Source organism: Epinephelus lanceolatus, chromosome 5, assembly GCF_041903045.1.
Source record: "Epinephelus lanceolatus isolate andai-2023 chromosome 5, ASM4190304v1, whole genome shotgun sequence".
Taxonomy (NCBI): domain Eukaryota; kingdom Metazoa; phylum Chordata; class Actinopteri; order Perciformes; family Serranidae; genus Epinephelus; species Epinephelus lanceolatus.
Window position 1 is genome coordinate 26972462 of NC_135738.1, and position 20482 is coordinate 26992943.

The 20482-nt window shown below is 39.5% G+C and overlaps 1 protein-coding gene across 1 annotated transcript; it reads right to left on the reverse strand.

Annotated features, from left to right (window-relative positions):
- Nucleotides 1–102: 102 nt before the first annotated feature.
- On the reverse strand, nucleotides 103–12161 carry LOC117262480 (ubiquitin-conjugating enzyme E2 H-like). Its single transcript, XM_033635469.2, has 7 exons — nucleotides 11862–12161; nucleotides 7326–7402; nucleotides 7049–7123; nucleotides 6911–6950; nucleotides 6535–6587; nucleotides 4077–4205; nucleotides 103–2701 (listed from the first exon to the last, which is right to left on the reverse strand). The coding sequence occupies exons 1-7, from the start codon at nucleotides 11912–11914 to the stop codon at nucleotides 2577–2579; spliced, it is 552 nt and encodes a 183-aa protein (XP_033491360.1). The 5' UTR covers nucleotides 11915–12161; the 3' UTR covers nucleotides 103–2576.
- Between the last annotated feature and the right edge of the window lie 8321 nt (nucleotides 12162–20482).

Below are 20482 nucleotides of genomic sequence, written 5' to 3' on the forward strand. Positions count from 1 at the left end.
TGAAAAAGAAATCTGAAGAATTAATTGTCAAAATTGGTTTCATACCTCAGTACCTGAAAGATCTGACACAATGTCCGACACAGTAGCAACACACAGTTCATATATTTTTTGTTTTGTTTATTTCTTTCTTCAAGTTACAAGGGAAGCACATTTATTCATTTTTTGCTTTTTTAAAAATCAGGGATATCTTGACTTGTATCCTGGACAACAGGGCTTAAAAGACAAAAATAAAAACATTCAAACAAAAAAATTATAGGCATCAAATATATGTGTCTCATTAATAAAAAATACAGAATACACTGATGAATCCAGATGATCCAGCCTGGACAGTGGTTTGTTTTTCATTGCAAATGACAAATGACTGTGACATCAGGTAGTCCTTGGACCTACAACAACATATATTTGGTTACCGAGGCTAATTAGAGCCGTTTTAACAAGGCTGCTTAACAAATACATTTTTTCATCTCGTCCAAAAAAACTGCGACATGCTAGTTTTACCAACTTGTGTTTATTCTCAAACGAAGGTTAAGCCTTTTCAAAGAGATCCTGATATCACTTTTAAAAACGTATAAAGGGAGTAGGCTACCAATTAAATGTTTGATTATAATCAATTTCTCTCCAAAGAAGAAGAAACAGCCCATTTTAATGGTGATAAACTAAGATTTACATTTTTGTTTCCTTCCAGAAATAATGCTGCACACAACCTGATCTGCAATGAGTGCACGTTACAAACATGCATCAAGATTCAAGCCTGCGCTGAAACACATACCAGTATACCATCATGAAATTTAACAGTAAACTGTCACTGCTCTGGTGAACACCTCCTCTGCACAGGCGCTAACACAACTTGAACTTCTCTCCAGGGGTAAATCAGGACTGAAGCTTTAAACTCTTGTGTCTGAATTTAAATTTGGTCTAAACTGAGACGTCCACTCTAGTGTTTGACACTTCGAGGAACATTTATCTTCTCACCTCGGTGAAAACTCTTTATCCCCAAATCCAGTCTGAGGAGGATTTTTGTTCTGAAACTAAGCTCGTAGATCCCTTAGATTTGGTCCCACTATTTTTGAAAGCAACAGGCCTTCAACAGCGTGACAAAGTAAATGCGACCGTGTTGAATGGCTGAAACAAAGAGCACTTCTGTCTGACGACGTAAATCATCTTTGATGGACACATTTGCATAAGAAGGGGGTGCAGGTGGAGCAGGGGTGCAACATGTCTGTGAAGGATTTGATTCAACAAAGAGTCATCCCACAGACAGAGATGTATTAATTCTCCTCATCTTTACAGGACAGTTAGTCTTAAAACTAGTGTATTATATAAGTATCAAACAATACGTTATGATAGGATTCACCACCCGCAAAAAAACAACAAAAAAACCCAAAAAAAACTAACTATCCCTACGCAAGTCAAACACCTATTATAGTTCAACACAAGCAATAGGCAAAGTTAATAAGTTCAATAATTCAACAAGGACCTGGATAATCTCCACCGAACCTGCCCGGCGCACAGGCGTCCTCCCCATTTCTACAGCTCCACAAAGCCCTACACAACTTTACGTCTGTGTCATGCCACAATATACAAAGATACTCAGAGAATGACAAACACTTTCCTAAAACGGAGAGGAGGAAGAGGAGGAGATGGGTGTTGAAGAGGAGAAGCATCAGGACTGTGAGACTTCTCTGATGGTTTCTGCTCAGGGGTCAGTTCAACACAGGTTTGTAACACGCCATGATTCTCCCTGGATTACATTCATGCATGCACACACACGCGCACGCGCGCACACACACACATACACACACACACACACACCTAAAGACACACATACACATGCTGTGGCGTTGTCATGGTTGATGCATTGGTAGTTTGACAGTGTGTGTGTGTGTGTGTGTGTGTGTGTGTGTGTGTGTGTGTGTGTGTGTGTGTGTGTGTGTGTGTGACGTGTCAGCAGGTTTGTCCAGTCAGAGAGGCCGTCTGCAGCCACGCCAGTCTGTACACGATGAACACATGACTGCACTGAGGCCTTCAGCTCCTCTGAAGTGATGATTGTAATGGCGACTCCTCGGGGCAGCAGTGTCAAAAAAAAAATAAAGGTGACGTTAAACAAAAAGGGGAATCCACGCTCTTTTAAAGTTGGGACCGCTCAGGAATCGTGGATTGTCGTGCTGCAGTTCTCTGTCAGATGTCTGATGTTGAGTAAAGTGTCCAATAAAGACAAGAAAAAAAAACTTGAGCCCTCCTTCCTCCTGCGTCGGCCTCAATGCTCAGTCTGGACTTCAAGCAGTGTGAAAGCCTCGATCGACGCCACCGAAAATTGTGGAAATGACTGATGATCTCCTTTCTGATTTTAAAAGGCTCTTGGGGGTGAAGAGGAGGGCGACGGGGCAGGTGGTCATGAATTCCTAAGTAAGGGTTAATATTCTGCAATATCATACTGCAAATCCTCGTGTAGCAATAAAAATCCTTGTGTTGCTGTAAAAAATTGTCTTGTTTAAATATGAATATAGTACTGAGTTTCTGCTCTTTAGGAAATGACAGTCTGTTGTGAGGCGAAGGGGACGGGATCTCCCCGTTCACTACAACTCCATGTCTTGAGCCTCGTCCTCCGAAAAGTCTGACATGGAGCTCTCGGAAGAGGAGTCGCCCCCTCCCTCCTCCTGCTCCTTTAGAGCCTCCTCTGTGGCGTACTTCTGGATGTACTCTGAAAAAGACAAACAAGGAGGTCATGGGCGAGAAAGGTGCCGTGACTGTGCTACGGATAAACTGCGGTCACAGTTTTACCAGTAGACAAAATGATTTCAACTCAAGGTCCACTTACTCACATGTTTGGCCGCTTTCAAATCACACACTCTTCATCCGCAGACTGAGTTGTCATGATTTATATTTCAGAAATTAATCTATTAAGCTTAAAGGTCCAGTGTGTAGGATTTAGAGGCATCTATTGGCAGATTTGGCTACCATAGGTCTCCTATGATTTTTCAGTTCTGCAACCTCACTGCTAGATTTCACTAAATCCCATATACTGGACCTTTAACTTTTAATTCAACAAGAATGAGAAGTAGTGCAGATACTAATGGAAAGTTTGGCCATTTCCATTTCCAGGTCAAATGAGCACATTTAATCTGCCAAAAGAAGTGTGATTAAAAAATGTGTTTTCATAACCTGTTTTTATGCACATTTCAAATTTGTGCAAAATAAATATACAAAACACCAGAAATACATTTTATCCTTGGCTGAGGTGAAAAAGTTGGTGTATCCATAAAAAATAAAATGCATACATGACACATTTGATGGCGGCATATGAAAACATCAGATCATCATGGAGTGATAAGGAGACTGTAACTTTCCTCAAATGAATATGTGAAACATTAAGGCCATATTTTACTTCACAATTTCCACATCGCTTTCCACAGTGAGGTTTGACTGGCGCTCTTTTTATTACATCATCTTGTTGCGCCCTCCTCCTCTAGAATAATAAATGGCATCCGTGTGAAGAACCAGCAACAAAAATAGTTTATCTCAATGAACCAACTCCTACATACATAATATTTACATATCAGTTGTGAATGGGTACACATTTTCTTTGGCAGATTTTCTGGAAACATCTGGATTTTGAGCTGCGAGTGTGTGAACCTTGAGTTGAGACCATTTTGTCAGCTGATGTTTTCACCAAGTCTGGTCCTCATTAAATTATCTACTCATTACAAACAAGTAAAAGTCCTAGTGTTTTTAAAACATAATCTGTTTACATTAATATTCACATGCACACATACCCTCTGCATGTCTCTGATATAATATAAACAACTGAACAACTGAATTACAGACTGTATTTTAATTGCAGGTTGCAAACATGTCTGACATGGCTTATGATGATATTTAGGCTTCAACAATGTGTGTTGAATCCTTTTAGCTTAAGTAGCTACAGTTGCTCCTTGCAAAATCACAGTTGCATTCTGGGACTGAGCAAGATCGAGAAGAAAAACCAGAGTACTCTATGCCAACCATAAACATATTTTTTGTATCTGAACCTTTCATCCACCACTTCAGATTTTCGGTGTGAGTCACCGCTGTGCTACCTTTGATCTTGTGTTTATAATCCTCCGGCCGGTGCAGGTACATGGCGGCTGCGTCCCCGTTCAGAGGGTCGATGGGGTTGGGGTAGGCGAGCAGCTGAGGGAGGAACGACTCAAAGATGTTGGTCAGGTCTGGTGGACATGGAGAGAAAGATCAGTCAGAACAGAGTGTAATGGCTCAAAATCAAACAGCCATGGGGGAACTAAAAGAAGGCATCTTACACAGGGAAAATACGTTCATTGTCCAGGACAGCAAGACGCTGCATACGGTTTATTTTACTATTTCAACGAAAACAAACAAAGAACAATGGTGTCTGCAGCCTCTCCTGCACTGGTAGAAAAACCACAAGCTCCTCCCAGTGCCTGCCTGGCCTATACCTGCCTACACATATATGTAAACTCACCTGGTGCGTCCAAACAGTTTGAACCAAAACTCAACAACATAAATCAAAAAATATCAGATTATTTAATCTTACAAAACAATGAGTATTTCCTACACAGAGAACAACACAGCTGCTGAGAAACATCAGTAGGCTGGATGAGCTGTCATTACTCCAACACTGAGTCATTTCATCATGATCCACTAGAGGTCTCTGTTGTATTGAAATTTCCAATGCAAACAGCTGTATAGCTGCACAGTTGTATTGTTTTCTGGTCAGGCATGATCAGTCTCAGCACTGAAAGCGTGAGTAAAGAATTTTATTCGAATTTATAGTAACTTCAACCTTGCTGTGAATGTACATATACTATGTACTGTAGCTAAAACGACAAACAGATCAATATCTAACACTGTGTCTAGACAGGAGCTGTAGCATGAGCAGCACATTAACAGCAGCAGCTTCAGTGTGCTGTCTGTGCCTACACAGGATGCGTTCAAGCACACTGATGAGTGTAGGTCACCAGTGCTTTGGCAGTTCTCAGAATGCAACACACAATGGCTTTAGTTACACATTAAAAATATAAGAAAGTAAAGCTGAAGCATAAAAATACCCTTTAGGTAACATTTATGCAAATACAGAGAATGTTGTTGTGTCTTGTCTCTTCTGCAGCTGAGGAGGACCATTATGTGTTAGAATTAAACAAGTACCGGATTTTCTCCAGGGATAAACATCAATCAAATATCATGTTGAAACCAACTATATTGAATATTAGGATGTTTTAACAACATCATTACAAAATCGTAACGCTATTTCAATTAAGATTTAGATGAGATTACTGACTGCATTGTTATATTTGTCAGCTGCTCAGTCTGTTAGTCATCACAGCTAAAGATTATTATCTCTGCTTACTGCTCGTTACTACGGTGACACACCACCCCCACAAAATACGCAAGTACCTATCAGGGTGTTTTCACATACACAACAAATGTCTACCTGAGAGAAAAAACACAGATGGTTTTAAATTTTAAAACAGTGCATCCTTTCCCATTACACTTTTTGAAACATTGACACTGTTGCAATAACTATCATATGATAGGCCAAAACACACCAATGGCGCCCCTATTATTGTCAATGTACAATCCCACACTGGCGGCAGCTAGACGCACAGCACTTTACGCAACTGTCCTATTTCCAGCCTCGCCGCCCCCAGAATTAAACGCATTTCTCCCCCACTCTACTTGTACATACCAGCTCACACAGCAGCTCTTCTTCTCTGCTCCTGTGGCAGCTTGACTCCTCTCCTCACCATGGATGCATAAAGTAAACTGTAGCTGTTGCTGTCTCGTGTGTGACAAAGACTAGATGACAAGAGACTCATTGTTGAGGTCAAGAAATATCCCGAGCTAAATGACCCACGATCCCATCATTATAAAGACCATGGTCAAGAAGATATTGCCTGGCGAGTCATAGCTCTGGAGTTCAGCTCTTCAGGTGAGAAATCAAGTTTAATTAGGGGCTCTCCGCACAGGATTTTAAGCTAATGCAGAGGTGGAAGAGGTACAGATCTTTCAGTAAAAGTAGTGTTAACTTTGTGTGGCTGTCTGTTAACGAGTTGCAGTGCAAAGCTAGGGGCAGCACTTGACGCACTTTACATGACACGCTGCACCACAGCAGCGCCAGTGCGTTTTAAGCTTCACAGCTTGATCAAATGAGCTATAACTGAAAGGCCCAAAGACTGAATCTGGACACTGTTCGACAGAGGTTTGGAAGAGTGTTAGGTTCACCAACACATTCACTTTCACTTGAACAAACAGATACAAAGTGAGAAAAGTCCCCTCCAGGTGAGTGTGTCCACCACGTTCTCTTCAGAGTCCTCTCAGCCTCAGGACCTTCTTATCTATCAGTGCGTGACCTCAATACAAGCAGCAGTTATCACTAAAGTGTAAGCTGATTAAACCGAGATGCTCTGCCTGAAACTGCTGTAGAGGCTGCTCACTTTGTGTGGGGGTTTTTTTTTATTGGCTATCACGGTTGATCAGTTCAACAAAGCCGTCACAGTGAGAGCTGTGGCTGTGACCTACCGTAGAGAGCTGTCCATGTCTGGTTAATAACATCTAAACACACGGTTCCTGACCTGAAAAAGAAACAGCACTGTGAGTACAATATAACAGCCCTGCAGAGGTTGTCAAAGCAAAACAGGAGGAGTGCGGTGTGACATGAACAGGGAAAAAACATCAGCTTTTCCTCCACTGTATGAATCATTTCTTATATGCCAAACATGAAGATAGGCTTCAGGCAATAACATTTATAATTATAAACTTATTTGCATGCAACACCCAGGTTGTTGTCATTAAAATTAAATCACTCTTTGTCATGTTAACTAATTAAATTAGTATATAAAGCAATACTTCATGGAGATAGTCACTGCAGAGTGATATCTAAACACTGAAAACTTACGCTTCATCAATGTTGGGATGAAAGATTTTATTCATGAATCCTGTGACAAAAGAAGAGGCAGGTTTTATAGATTGTCGAGTTAGATTTATTATGGAGATTTCGAGACTTTGCCACAACACTTGCAGAAATATTTCATACCTATTGATGGTGATTTGAAGGGGTATTTATCCGGTAGGTCCACTCGGACCTTCCACACACCTCCTTCGTATGCCGCTGGGAGGAAAATATAGATCAATTGAAACGTATTCCCAAACTAAAACAGTGTCACACAAAACGGTTTTATCCAGAACATTAAAATGAATGTTTTAACTCACAAAGAACACTGACTGGATGCTGATATATTGTACAGTACACTGGTGAAATGCTGGTCAGTAAGAGTGTAAATCAATGGGAAAATCTGCATATTCAAACTCACTTCCAGGCGGTCCGTGGAACTTGACCACAAACTCATTCAGTCCACTGAGGATGGTGACCTCATGCTTGCTCTCAATGCTGACGTCTGGTTAAGGAAAAGGCACACCCAAAACACAGGCAGCAGAAGAGGCAGGACATTCAAACACATGTTCAACAAAAACAGGCTGTGAACTTGTCTGGGCGGAGGTCAAACATTGGATCAATAACATGAGCCACGGCTGTGAGATCAATAATTCAGTGTCAGACAAAGCCGACCAGTGGACAACAGGTCCCCTGTACGGCAAAACATCCTCACACTCAGCACAAAGTAACTCATTGAACATGTCGATAGCTTTCACTCTTACAACCAGACTACAATTGATATCACTTTCACTCTTCTTAATATACAGGAGGAGACAGAGCTTCAACTGTCCAACTCAAACTTGTATTCTCTGTAATAAATACACCCACAAAAGGCTCAGTTCATTAAGCATAACTGTGCTGCCGTCACTCAGCTGCGCTGTGAGGACGACTCATCTGTTCTGCAGGTATCTGAAGCCGGAGAAGATGGGAGGTGACTTGGGTGGGAAGGATGTGTCATAATCACAGCTTGTGGTGACAGAGAGAGACATGATACCAAGTCAACTGCCTGACAGCCACACAAAGGTCGGGCGTATCCAGTCTGTGTGAGTCTGACACAATGACAGATTCAGAAAAAAATGTGCAAAAACCACACGACATAACTGTTCATCATCCTGTCATAAATCCTTCTGTCATCTCTACCCTAACGATCTAACCAAGGTAACGCAAGGATGCTAATTTGGCCAAACTGCTGGAGCACAATAATAACTCTGGGTAGCTTGCCAGCAGGCAAAATAACTGTAGACCAGAGAAAAAAAGGTTTAAAAAGCTCAGTCACTCAGAAGGAAAAGGTTTGCAAACCACTGAGCAAGAAGATAGAATAGCTCTAAATGTGATCTGAGGCAGCGGGTCCTAAAATAAAATCTGCTATAGATGTGGACTTGTAAAAATGTGCATCTCTCTCTTATGCCTTTCCCCAAGGGTTTTCCATAGAAACCCAAGCATATGTTCACTCAAGAGTAATGTAACTACCCAAGAGAAAACCTTTAGTTTGAAGAAAAGCTCACAGTACAAAGCAACGTCGTATGTTTTTTTCCTTAACTTGTAAGTTTAGTTCTTATGACATTGAGTTCATCAGCTCTAACACCATTTGTTCATTTTACCTACACTTTAAAAAGACAACATCTGCATAAGACCATACAACAAAACATTTGGTCCAGCCCAATGTGCGTCTTGGATGTACACTGATATTTGTGTCTCTTGTGTGGACAGTAAAATAGTCTGTCCTCTGTCACAGTGGTTCAATTTGACATATTTGATTTAAAGCCACTACATGAAACTATGTATGACATCTCCCATTGAACAGTGGTTTGGAAATTGCTAAAACAAGATCCACACCAGCAAGAACTGATGGATCCTAACATGTTTTCCTCACTGATTCCCACTATCTATTCTTAGATCTCTCATCCATACTTTATGATGGCATCAATAAAACAAAACAATAATAACTGTCACAAAAACAATAAGCTTTCTGTGCATCTTTTCACAGACGACAGTGTCCACGATCATGCCTACGGTAAAAATGTACTATGTTATTAATCACCATGAAGCACTGCCTTTATATTCTCCAAAGTACATAAATGATTTTAAGAATACCAGTTTACCCCAGCATCATTAAGTCTGTCTGTACTTGAGCATGTTACATGGAGCTCCTGAGAGAACCACATGTTTAATGTAGGTCTTACTGACAGTCTCAAGTGCAGGCTGACAAACATCAGCATTATAATGAATTAATCATAGGCTCAAAGACTTGTTGATATAAAGATTAAATAAAATATGTACATGTTTTATTATTAAACTGACTGCTTATACGTCTAATATTTTTATTTAAAACTCAAACTTTTTAACAACTTTAAAAAATTACCTTAAACCCAAATACTCTGCACATTTGACTAGTCTTTATTCATCAATGGCACCTGAGGTCAAAGGTTTTTAAAAACTGTAAACTTAATACTTCACCCACAAAATGACCATTTGTGTATCAATTAGTCATGCCGTGTTACCTTGAATTTGTGAAGAAAACTTTGCTTTTCTCACATGCCTCCACAGAAAACAGAAAGCTTATTGATTCATTAACTGATAAGGGACCACATTTAACAAAGAAAACTATGTCAAAACATCTGTTTACAAACTTTCACACAATTTGTGCAGTATAATCCAAGTCTCATTTATCCAGTCATATGCTCAGTACTTCCCAAACACATGTATTTTTGCTAAAAAAAAAAAAAAAACAAAACCCAAAACATAGGAGTTTGGCTCTGAGAGAGATAGCATGGATAAGTTTCAGTTCAGTTAGTGAATAGTATAGTAGTATTGTAGTAATAGTATTTGAAGAGTAAGATTTTAGCAAAAATGCATGTGATTAGGAAGTACTGAGCATACAACTGGGTAAATGAGACTTGGGTTGTACTGCACAAGTTGTTTGAGAGTTTGTAAACAGGTTTTTTAATTTAGTTTTGCTGTTGATAAATGTGGCTCCCAGTCAATCAATTAATCATTATGTTTGCCATTTTCTGTGGAGGCATGCAAAACAAAGTTTTCTTCATTAATTCAAAATTAACACGGCATGACTACTTGACATACCAATTATATAATTATAAATTATTCCATTTAACATACTTAATTAAAAAGGACTAAAGCTACACTCAATATCTATGCCATCTGTTGCAATGATTATTTTTATTTTCTAATTCAAATTTTAGTAACTTTTCTAATTGATCGAAAATGGTGTAAAATCCTGTTCATGATTTACTACAGGCCAAGGTGACCTCTTAAAATGGCTTATTTTGACTGTACATAGAACCCAAAACCCAAATATATTTAGTTTACCAAATAAAATAAAATAAAAACAGAGAGAGACAGGAAATCTTTACATTTCAGAAACTGGATTCAATAAATGTTTAACATTTTCACTTGATAAATGACTCAAACAGTTATCCTAATTGTGATGAACTGTAAATGAATATTCTATTGCTCCACTAAAAAATGAATATACTACTTGTTTCAGCACGAGTTGTCTGTCTGTTTAAAAAGCCCTGGTCCTGGTAACAACTTGTTAACCCACTCAGCCTCAGTCCCCTATACAGCCGAGTCCCTGCCATATACACACTGCATGCTCCCAGCCCCCATCACGCTGCATGTGCCCCTCACAGCACGCTTGTTGTTCCTCGATCAGCTGTGTATTAAGCCCCGCCCTCTACCATATTCCGGATGGTAACAGGCTGACCAATCAGAGGGCAGCATCTCGCTGCAGGACAAAAACAAAACAATTCAGCTCACGCTGTCAGAAATCCTTTCATGCAAACTTCGGCTGATAACTGCAAATAATTAGAGATAATACACAAATACTCGACGATTACTTATTTTAATAAGACCACAGCAGGCTGATGTAAACACACTGTAACATAACATCATGTGACGTGACACCTTAAAGAGTGTTGAGGGAAAATGTAATTAAAATGATAATATATTATTCGCTCACCCCTTTAATTTAGCATCGTTTAAATAGATAAAATCATCATTTGGCTTTATTTTTTATTATATAATTTGTGGTAAACACGTCAACCGTGCTTATTCACTATAAATATAATTTATGTTTTGTTTACCTGCAATTTGCAATGTGTGTTTATATTTGGGCAACAATTTAAAACGCACGAAATTTTAAAATCTGGTTTCCGTTTTTTTCTAACGTTAAATAATGTAACGTTATTTAGCCGCTGACTTTGTCATTTTATCAAAGATCGTCTCTGTTAGGCTGCATCGACCTTATTTGTTCTCTCTTGGTGCTAGCATGCTACACAGCTAGCTACCTTGACGCTAACGTTGCTAAATAATAAAAAAATAATCATGTCCTTTCAAAGAAGCGCGTCTAAAACGTAAAATGCTCTTCGCTAATCCTTCATATTGTGTTGTCAGTCCGGATGGACCACATATTTTTGGCTAACAGGCTAACTTATCGCCTCCGAGCTAATGCTAACAGCGTTCAAAGCTAACGCAGAGTTTCCATCCAACGTTATATTGCGACAGATTCCGCTGCTAATTCTGGATTGGTACAAACAAGAGCTGCATTGCTAATGTATTAGCAAGCTAACGCTGGCTAACAGGCGACTGAGTTCAAACAAATAACGTTAACTGTGTGTTAGCTTCCTGCTACAGTGAGCTAGTTAGCTAACGTATGTCCAACCGTTGAATTTAACGTTAGACACACAGCTACCCATTAACGTCAGTGTTTAGCGTTACACTTTTTTTTTTACAGAATCTATTAATATCACATAGCTAGCAGCAACATAATACACATCTTCACATCGGTCATCGGGAACAAATGCTACAATTAATCAACATTTAAGAGCTGACAATGAGTATAAAACAAGCCAATCTGTTTAGGCTATTTACGTTGTTTATGTTGAGAAAAGGATACAGTTTCACCACGTCGGTATCCATTCGCCTCTTGCCCGGACTTGGAGACGACATTTTTGTATTCCTTTCAGAAGTGATCTAAAAATACTGCGGCGATGAGACTACCTCAACCTTTCAGCTTGAAATTACCTATAAGCCCTCTGGACTGTATCTACAGCCTTCCCACGGTGTCCATAAACAAGATCCTAGCTGCAACATCGCCCACTTTTCCTCCTCTCAATGGATCTTGAGTGTTTCCCTGGCCAGCATTACCTAGTTGTGTCCTGTCCTGAAGAGACTCTGCCAGTGACATCAACCTCCAGCGACCAGAGCGAGGAGAGGAGGGGCTCAGGTATAGAAGTACACTACACAGAAACACAATCACACTGTTAGTCTATATTTATGACAGTAAATAAAAGTGCTGGGATCATTCCTGCAAAAACTATAGTCGCCATTTAAATATGAGATGTATGTCTGACTTGTTTTATATGAGTTTGCGCCAGTAGTGCTTAAAGATAAGGTGCGTGCATTTCTATCTTGCGTATATCTATGATGAAATTGGAAGGCTGTGAAGTGGAAGGCTGAAAGAAACACTTGAGGCCAAAGTTGTTTCTTCACATGCAGTGTGTCCAAGAATGATATGAATCATTAATACAAACAGAATAATTTTAGTCTTATCCCACGCTTAATGTGGTTAATACCCATTTACTGGTGAAGAAATAACATGTCCAGTACAGTCAGTGACAGAACACAAGATAACAGGCAGGTCACTGTATCATATCACATATCATATGTATTATATAATCACAAGTAATTCTCAAATCTTTGCATTGAAGCAGGGGTGTCAAACATACGGCCCAGGGGCCAGAACCAATACGCCAAAAGGTCCAATACGGCCCTCTAGGCACACATAATGTTGATGCACATGTGAAGGCTGGGAGGTTTCAGGAGGAATTTAAACAGTGAGTAGATAAAAATAAAATACTGCCACGCTGACTAGAATACAGCTCTCTGAAATAACCACAAGTACCTTCTATGATCATATTTAAAGATGTTGAACATTGTGCAAACTATTGTCAACCAGCAGCTTCAGTACAAAAGAATCTGTATCAGACTTCTGTCTTAAAACAATATTAGTGGAACCCTGCTGCTGAGGCACTGACAAAATTTCAGATTGTAAGGCAGGGGATGACTTAACTTGCTTCTTCAATAGCTTTTACTTTAGTAGAAAACTAAAAGAGAGAGAAAGTTACATGGAATGAAAGTGAGTAGTAGACTGACCGAATGTGGAAAAACTAAGACATACGGTTGACTTAGCACATAAGTTTTCTTTCTTCTTTGTTTGGTAAATGGATGAACATTTTCAGAATTTATAGGTCATCATGCAGTGGTTTCAGTGGTCCGGCCCACTTGAGATCAAATTGTGCTGTATGTGGCCCCTGAACTAAAATGGGTTTGACACTCCTACACTTAAGTCCTGATACAAGTCCCAAGTCAAGGATGACAAGTCCCAAGTCATGTCCCAAGCCCTAAACTTTGAGTTTCAAGTCCTAAACAAGTCATAATGCCCTCTTTACCAAATGTAGTGCCACTTAAACAACAGAGTAATAATATATTAAATTTACACATATAATGGATGCTTTTTAAAATGAGTATTTATTTGTTAAAACATGTTTGTTGTCAAGTCTAAAGTCATTACATTTGTGACCCAAGTCTGAAGTAGCATGAGTATAAGTCTGGTGACTCAAGTCCACACCTCTGGTTACAAGTACACATACCTAAAACTAATGCAGTGTAATACAACAGTTCTGCAGTATCCCATATTCATGGAAGATATAATGTTCAGTTTTCTGATGAAAGTGTTCCAGTAAAGTGTAGATTTGACTTTATGATCATTTTGGAGAATATGGTTTGTGCTGCTGTTTAATTGTATTGCATTATTGTATTGCATCGGGTGCAATAATTCAACTGCGGCAATATTCAGGAGCACATTCAGTGACAGACTCATTCCCCCAAGATGCACCACAGAGCGCCACAGGAAGTCATTCCTGCCAGTTACCATCAACCTGTACAACTCCTCCTTCAGAGTTTCAACCACTCTGAGTCAGTAGACTGGCATTTGTTGTTTTTTTTACCTACTGCATTTATAATTCATATTTATCTATTGGGTGCAATTATTCAACTGCCACAATATTCCGTGCAGTTATTCAACTGTGCAATATATAATGTATATATCAATTCAACATTCAGTGTACATAACTGTACATATTTCTCATATTTACTCTAATTCTATTGTTGTTTTATTCTACTAATGTATATAATGTACTTAAATTTTCACTTACAGCCTCAGCACAGTGACACTATGTGTTTTATCTTAATATTTTTTTTTATATCTTAAGCACTAGTGTTAAACATGGTAGCATAATGCAGATTTCATTTCTATTTAATGTTATTTTATTACTTTATATTTGCATACTTTATTTCATACTCTATTCTTACTTACAATTCTCTAATTCTGTGTTCTTTATTCTTTAACTGCAACGAATCATAATTTTCCCTTGGGGATCAATAAAGTACTTCTGATTCTGATAAAGTGAAAGACCTTACCAATATTTAGTCTCCCCACATTGATATATGCAATTAAATATGTTCCCCAGAGATGGATTAAAAAACATAAACTAATAAAGTGCACTAAAGTGAAACAATAAAACAAAAAAGAGGAAACCCCACTCCACTCAGCTGCTAATGATCCCACTCACATATCACAATCCAAAGCTCCACATCTCATGAGAGAAAACATAGATGACAATTAGTAAATAATATGATAATGAAATAAAGTGGAATAGATCCAGATAAGATGGACTGAAGCCAAATTAAGAATTTCCCCCTAAATCTTCTTGAGAGCTGCAGATGTTGCTTGCCTAATAGTATATTAACCATTGTATTGTGTACTGTTTATTCATATTGTTATGCTACTACTGCTACTTCTGTGAGTCTCTACATACAGTGTGACACTTATTGCATGTCTGTTTGTCCTGGAAGAGGAGTCCCTACTCTGTTGTTCCTAATTCCATGCTGGGTTTCTCAAGTCACAAAGACCTTGAGAGTGTCACATGACTTGAGATGGTTCTTGGGTCGTCATATGATGACCTCTTCGGGTCATGTGACCCTTGCTTGTCATATGATGACATCAGCAGGCACAGTATTAACATCCTTTGTTGTGCTGATGTTGTTAGATACATTCTCCAGCCATGTGGAGACAAGATCAGAGGGGTATTCCAGAAACCGGGTTTAGTGAAAACTCTGAGTATGTTAACCCTGAAATGAGGGAAACTCTGGGTTTTCAGTTCCAGAAAGAGAGATAAATCAAACTCTGAGTCAATCACCATGGCAACTGAGTCTGTGAACCTAACCTGCTCGCTGGCAGGTTTTCTTCAATAAACCCTGAGTTTTTCTCTGTCTCTTCCCTCTTACACGCTGTTTCATTTCCTCATTCATTCAGTCCGTGTCAAAGCTTGTATCGAAGCGCATTCATTAGCGGAGATTTAACGTCCATCACAGTCTAAATCCTGCTGGATATTAGTTTGTTACTCAGGACTGTCTTAAGTTACTGAATTTATGCACATCAATCATTTCTTTGGACATCGGGTTTTTGTCTTTACATTCAAATATTACACAGCGAGAATTCACCCTCAGCTCAGAATCAAACCTCTGTCCTTTTTATATTTATTATTTTTATAACACTGTGCACAAGGATCAGACTGTCAGTCTGTTAGAGCAGCTCCCAAATGTTTATTGCACATAATGTGTAGGTCTAATTTAAATTTTAAAAATTGGTATGAAGCTTTAGACACGTAGTATCAATGACTAATGATCTCTATCACTGATGTCATTGGTCGCACTGATGGAACATAATTCCTATAGCCTAATATTGGGGATTATATGTTCATATTTCTGAGTGAGCATTGGTGCAGCATTTCAGTGTCTTTAAATTTACTACATTTGTAGCTGAAATAAAGTCACTGAATGCTGCTGAGTCAAGATACAAATAGATGTCCAACATTTTAAAATCTACTGTATTTTAACCTCAACGTCTTTTCAAGTGCAAATCACCAAACATATTATTACTGGGTCAGACTGTGAGTTTACAGTCATGTCTTTATGTCTTTGATCTATAGCCTAGCCTATATGTTTTAAATCTTCCTATTTTTCAGTTGCTGTCTCCTGTGTTTTTCCCCATTAGATTAAATCTGAACAAATATATTATTGTATATAATTAATATAATGTAGCCTAATGTATCTACAGCCTGATACACAGTCAGATTCCACCACTTTATCTTCATTAAGGAAATGTAAGTCTGATAAATGATGAATAAATGGACAACACTGAATAAAACTTTTTTATTAACTTTATGGTTAACTTATTTGCACTTTCCTCGCTCTGACTCAGGCTCTTCTTTTAAAGATAAACGTGCACCATCTGCTACACATGCATTAATATTTCTACTTCCACTGGATTAAAATGGAGGCGCTGTCTTTTATTTACCTGTTGCCATGGTGAATCGTGGAGTCGGAGCTCCATTGATGATGGCTTTTTATTGTCGGTTTAACTCAGAGTGAACATACTCAGAGTTGACTGAACTAACTCAGATCAGCTGTTCTGGAACCGGATACTCAGAGTTTCCCATCTCAGGGTAAATCAACTCAGAGTTCAGGGTTAGACTCAGAGTTTGTTGAACCTCCTACCTGGAATACCCCTCAGTAAAACTAAATGTCTGACCACATAACAAATGTAAACCCATTGCTTGGCTTGGTATGAGTTGCCTGTCATTACTTGACAATGTGGCACACACCAGCTGCTTTTCATCTGAATCACCAGAGCTGTCACTACTTTCTGTCAAATGCTGCAGATATTTAGATTTGAGTGTGTGTGCCTCTGTGTTTGTGTATTTAGGGCAAAGTGGATCTAAAATGATGTCATCCTTGTTAGCGTCTATGCACCACATTGCTCACCCCAGGCCAGATCACAGAGATATGAGGTTTCAGAATGAGATGTCACAGCAATACACTTCAGTTCAAGTCAGATCCATCATGCCAGACGATGTCTGTTGGTCCTCCATGTTTGCAGGTTACTACAAAACAATTCTTAGTTTTGCCTATTTTACATGGCAGATTTAAATGTCATTTAGAGTAATTTGGTTGTCTATTTGAATCTCTTCAAGCATAAACAAACAGAAATCATGAAAGTAGTGCATCTCCCAGTCAGACTTATCACTTAGGAGGAGATGGTATCAAGCAATGACCTCCATGACTCTGTGAGTAGGTCACTGGAATGAAAGTTGTCAACTCATCTCCTGTTTAATCTCATTAACCAGCAGCAGCTCATTGTTCGGGAATTTCTTACTTACTGTCAGTGACAGTCACTATTGTTACATTAACTGATAATCTGAGGCTGAGATTCTTTCTTCTGACAAATGCCCTGTGTAAACTTCTTTTTACCACCTGAGAAAGTGAAGTTTCAAATCAGAGGGAAACTTGTGAAAGAACATGAACACCATGGATCTCAGGCATTGACAAGTTGATTCAAGGCCGTAGCATTTGAGTCAAAATTGGGGGGAGGGGGGCAAACCCAAATATGAAAACTAATTTCCTACTATATTATATTATTCATCATAAGTACTTACAGCTTCACAGTATAATATACAAACATGCAATAAATGAAAGCTACTACTGTCTCTGCATAAATGACACATGCAGCACTACATTAAGGATTGACACTTTACTCAGACTTCACCACGTGAGCTACCTGACAAATATAACATAATTAAATTATTGCGTATTCAACTAATTAACATTAGTTGAATACGCATGTGTGTTGTGTTCTGCAGGGGTACGGCAACATTCTTGGACAAAGTACATGCAGAAGTGCAGCACCCCATGATACTAGAACTGGTGGTAATACCCAGGTAGCCAAAATGACCTGGCCTACCACTGGCCAAAACTCGGCATGCCGGATGAAATTAGCCGGGCCAGGTCCGGTTGCCTGACTCAGGATGAATGACGCCCCAGAATCAGGCCAAATCAGTTGGCCTGATTCCGGCTGCTGACACTGCCATCATTGGGCTTTTATCAGAAATGACCTGGCCTAGCATCGGCTCAAACTCGGCATACCGGATGAAGTTAGCCAGGCCACATCCGGTTGCCTGACTTGGCTGAGACTCAGTATGAATGAAGCCCCAGAATCGGGCCAAATCAGCTGGCCCGATTCCGGCTGCCAACACTGCCATCACTGGGTAATAATTATCATTTGTTTCTTTATGAGTATGATTACATTTGCTAACGATCATTTTGGACAGTGGTTTGTGGTTGCCCGCCACACATATGGCAGGGTGAGGGGGTTGAGGGAGACATTTGGAGCATATTTAAAACTTTGTGGGGGTGGGGGGACTCCTTTCAGGCACCATAGACTGTTGAAAATGTACATAAATGAAAACAAATGGCTCCTATGTTGTCTTAAGGGAGGGAAATGTCTTTCTAATCAATTTAGGTGTTTTTAGAAGTGTTTGTATATACAGTAAACTCCTAAATAAACATTTCTGTCTGTGCTGATTTACTTTTCACTCACATTCAGCACATTGTTTTGCCTTCTTAAAACACATGTAGAATGTTTACTTTCTGTGACATTGTTATCTTCTTTAAATTTGTACTAGGTGAGGCTTCATGATAAGGCCCATTTGTGTTTTCCAGTTAATACCAGTCATAGTCATTTGCAGCATCTTCTTTCAAGAAAATATTCAGGGGAAGATAAAAAAAACAAACCTTTTATTTCAGTGTGTTGAAACGTATATAACTCATTGACAGAAACACTTACAGTGATTCTGACCGTTCACAGCCAAAACTTCATAGTGTTACCTTTCAAATGAGGCCATGCATGTACATGTACTACAATTTATTTTGGGTGTGCCTTGGATCTGCGTTTCAGGTGAATTTTACGAGACACATTAGAAGTTTAATCACAGGCTTGATTTGATTAATTGGTGCATTGTGGGCAGCTGCCTCAGTAGAAACAGGTTAGGAGTGCAATTAAAAAGCACATTAATACGTAACAACTATAGGGTCTAGACACGCAGCAATGTTAAACATTAACATGATTGCATGCACATAGCAAAAACACCCCTGCTGTGGATGTTTCTAGTGTAATGTTTAGAGTGTGAACTGCAGGGAAACAACACTGAAACGACAAACAAAAGAGTGTGTTTGATCCAATCTTTTCATGATCATCATCCACTCTGTGATTGTCACTGTTAAAACACTTGAATACGGTACCCAACTACACTTAATTTTTCACTCAGTCTATGCAGAAATACCCATACAGCAGCTTCTCATGGGATCGATCTGTTTTGCTCCTTCAGCCTATCCCAGCGAGCTTCAGATCCAGATTACCACATGTCAGCAGAGCAGCCCCAGAAGATCTGGGGGAAAGGTGAACTCTTGGCTCAGTTGATCAAAAGGAGTCACTCTAAACACTTGTTCCTCTCAAAGTAACCTAACAGTTGTTCATCATCTGAGCTGTAATGTAAATCTGGTTTATATTACACAAGCACTGAAATAAGCAGATTTTTATGTCTGTTGGCAGGTTATATAATACACCTTTAAACATTTTGTTTGAGAGTGTAAATATCTTGACTTAAGGCTATAGTGTTAAACATAAGTGAAGTAGACAGATCACATTAAGAAAGGTTCTGAAACTGAAAGGTGCTATCCTAACTTAGAGACAATATCAAGGCTTTTCATGCAACAACACATTGCTTTGATCCCTATTTTTCACATTAGGGTTGTTTAAGTAAAGGAAAAACCTGACATCTTGTGAATACCATGTTTAACAATAGCAGGTATAGTTAGAAATTTGACAGAAGACAGACATAAAGGTAATCAACTGTTTAGGTCAATTTTATTCCAGTGATTCAAGCTTCTCACTTAAGAACATTTGTTTGTCTTATTAGATTGTAAAGATAATATCCATTCATCCATTTTCATCGGCTTATCCGAAGCTGGGTTGCGGGGGCAGCAGGCCGAGCAAAGCACCCCAGACACCTCAGCAACTCTTTCCAGCTCCTCCTGGGGGACCCCAAGGCGTTCCCAGGCCAGATGGGATATGTAATCCCTCCAGCATGTTCTGGGTCTGTCCTGGGGCCTCCTACAAGCGAGACATGCCAGGAACACCTATAACGGAAGGCACCCAGGAGGCATCCTGATCAGATGCCCGAACCACCTCAACTGACCCTTCTCTATGCAAAGGAGCAGGGGCTTTACTCCAAGCTCCCTCCGGATGTCCGAGCTCCTTACCCTGTCTCTAAGGCTGAGCCCAGACACCCCACGGAGGAAAATCATTTCGGCTGCTTGTATCTGCGACCTCATTCTTTCGGTCACTACCCAGATCTCACGACCAAAGGTGAGGGTTGGGACGTAGGTAGACCAGTAAAGCTTTGCCTTCCAGCTCAGCTCCCTCTTCATCACCTGCATCACTACAGAAGCTGCACCAAAATGCTGATCCATCTCACACTCCACTCTACCCTCACTCGTAAACAACTGATAGATATTAGATACTTGAACTCCCTCGCTTGAGACAGTAACCCGGAGGGA

What these genes read in the sequence shown, in the direction of transcription:
- LOC117262480 (XM_033635469.2), bottom strand. Translation starts at nt 11,914, where the DNA reads ATGTCGTCTCCAAGTCCGGGCAAGAGGCGAATGGATACCGACGTGGTG. An exon ending in CTTCAAATCACCATCAATAG is followed by an intron (nt 6,951 to 7,048) that starts GTATGAAATATT and finishes CTTTTGTCACAG; the next exon opens with GATTCATGAATAAAATCTTT. An exon ending in TTATAAACACAAGATCAAAG is followed by an intron (nt 2,702 to 4,076) that starts GTAGCACAGCGG and finishes TGTCTTTTTCAG; the next exon opens with AGTACATCCAGAAGTACGCC.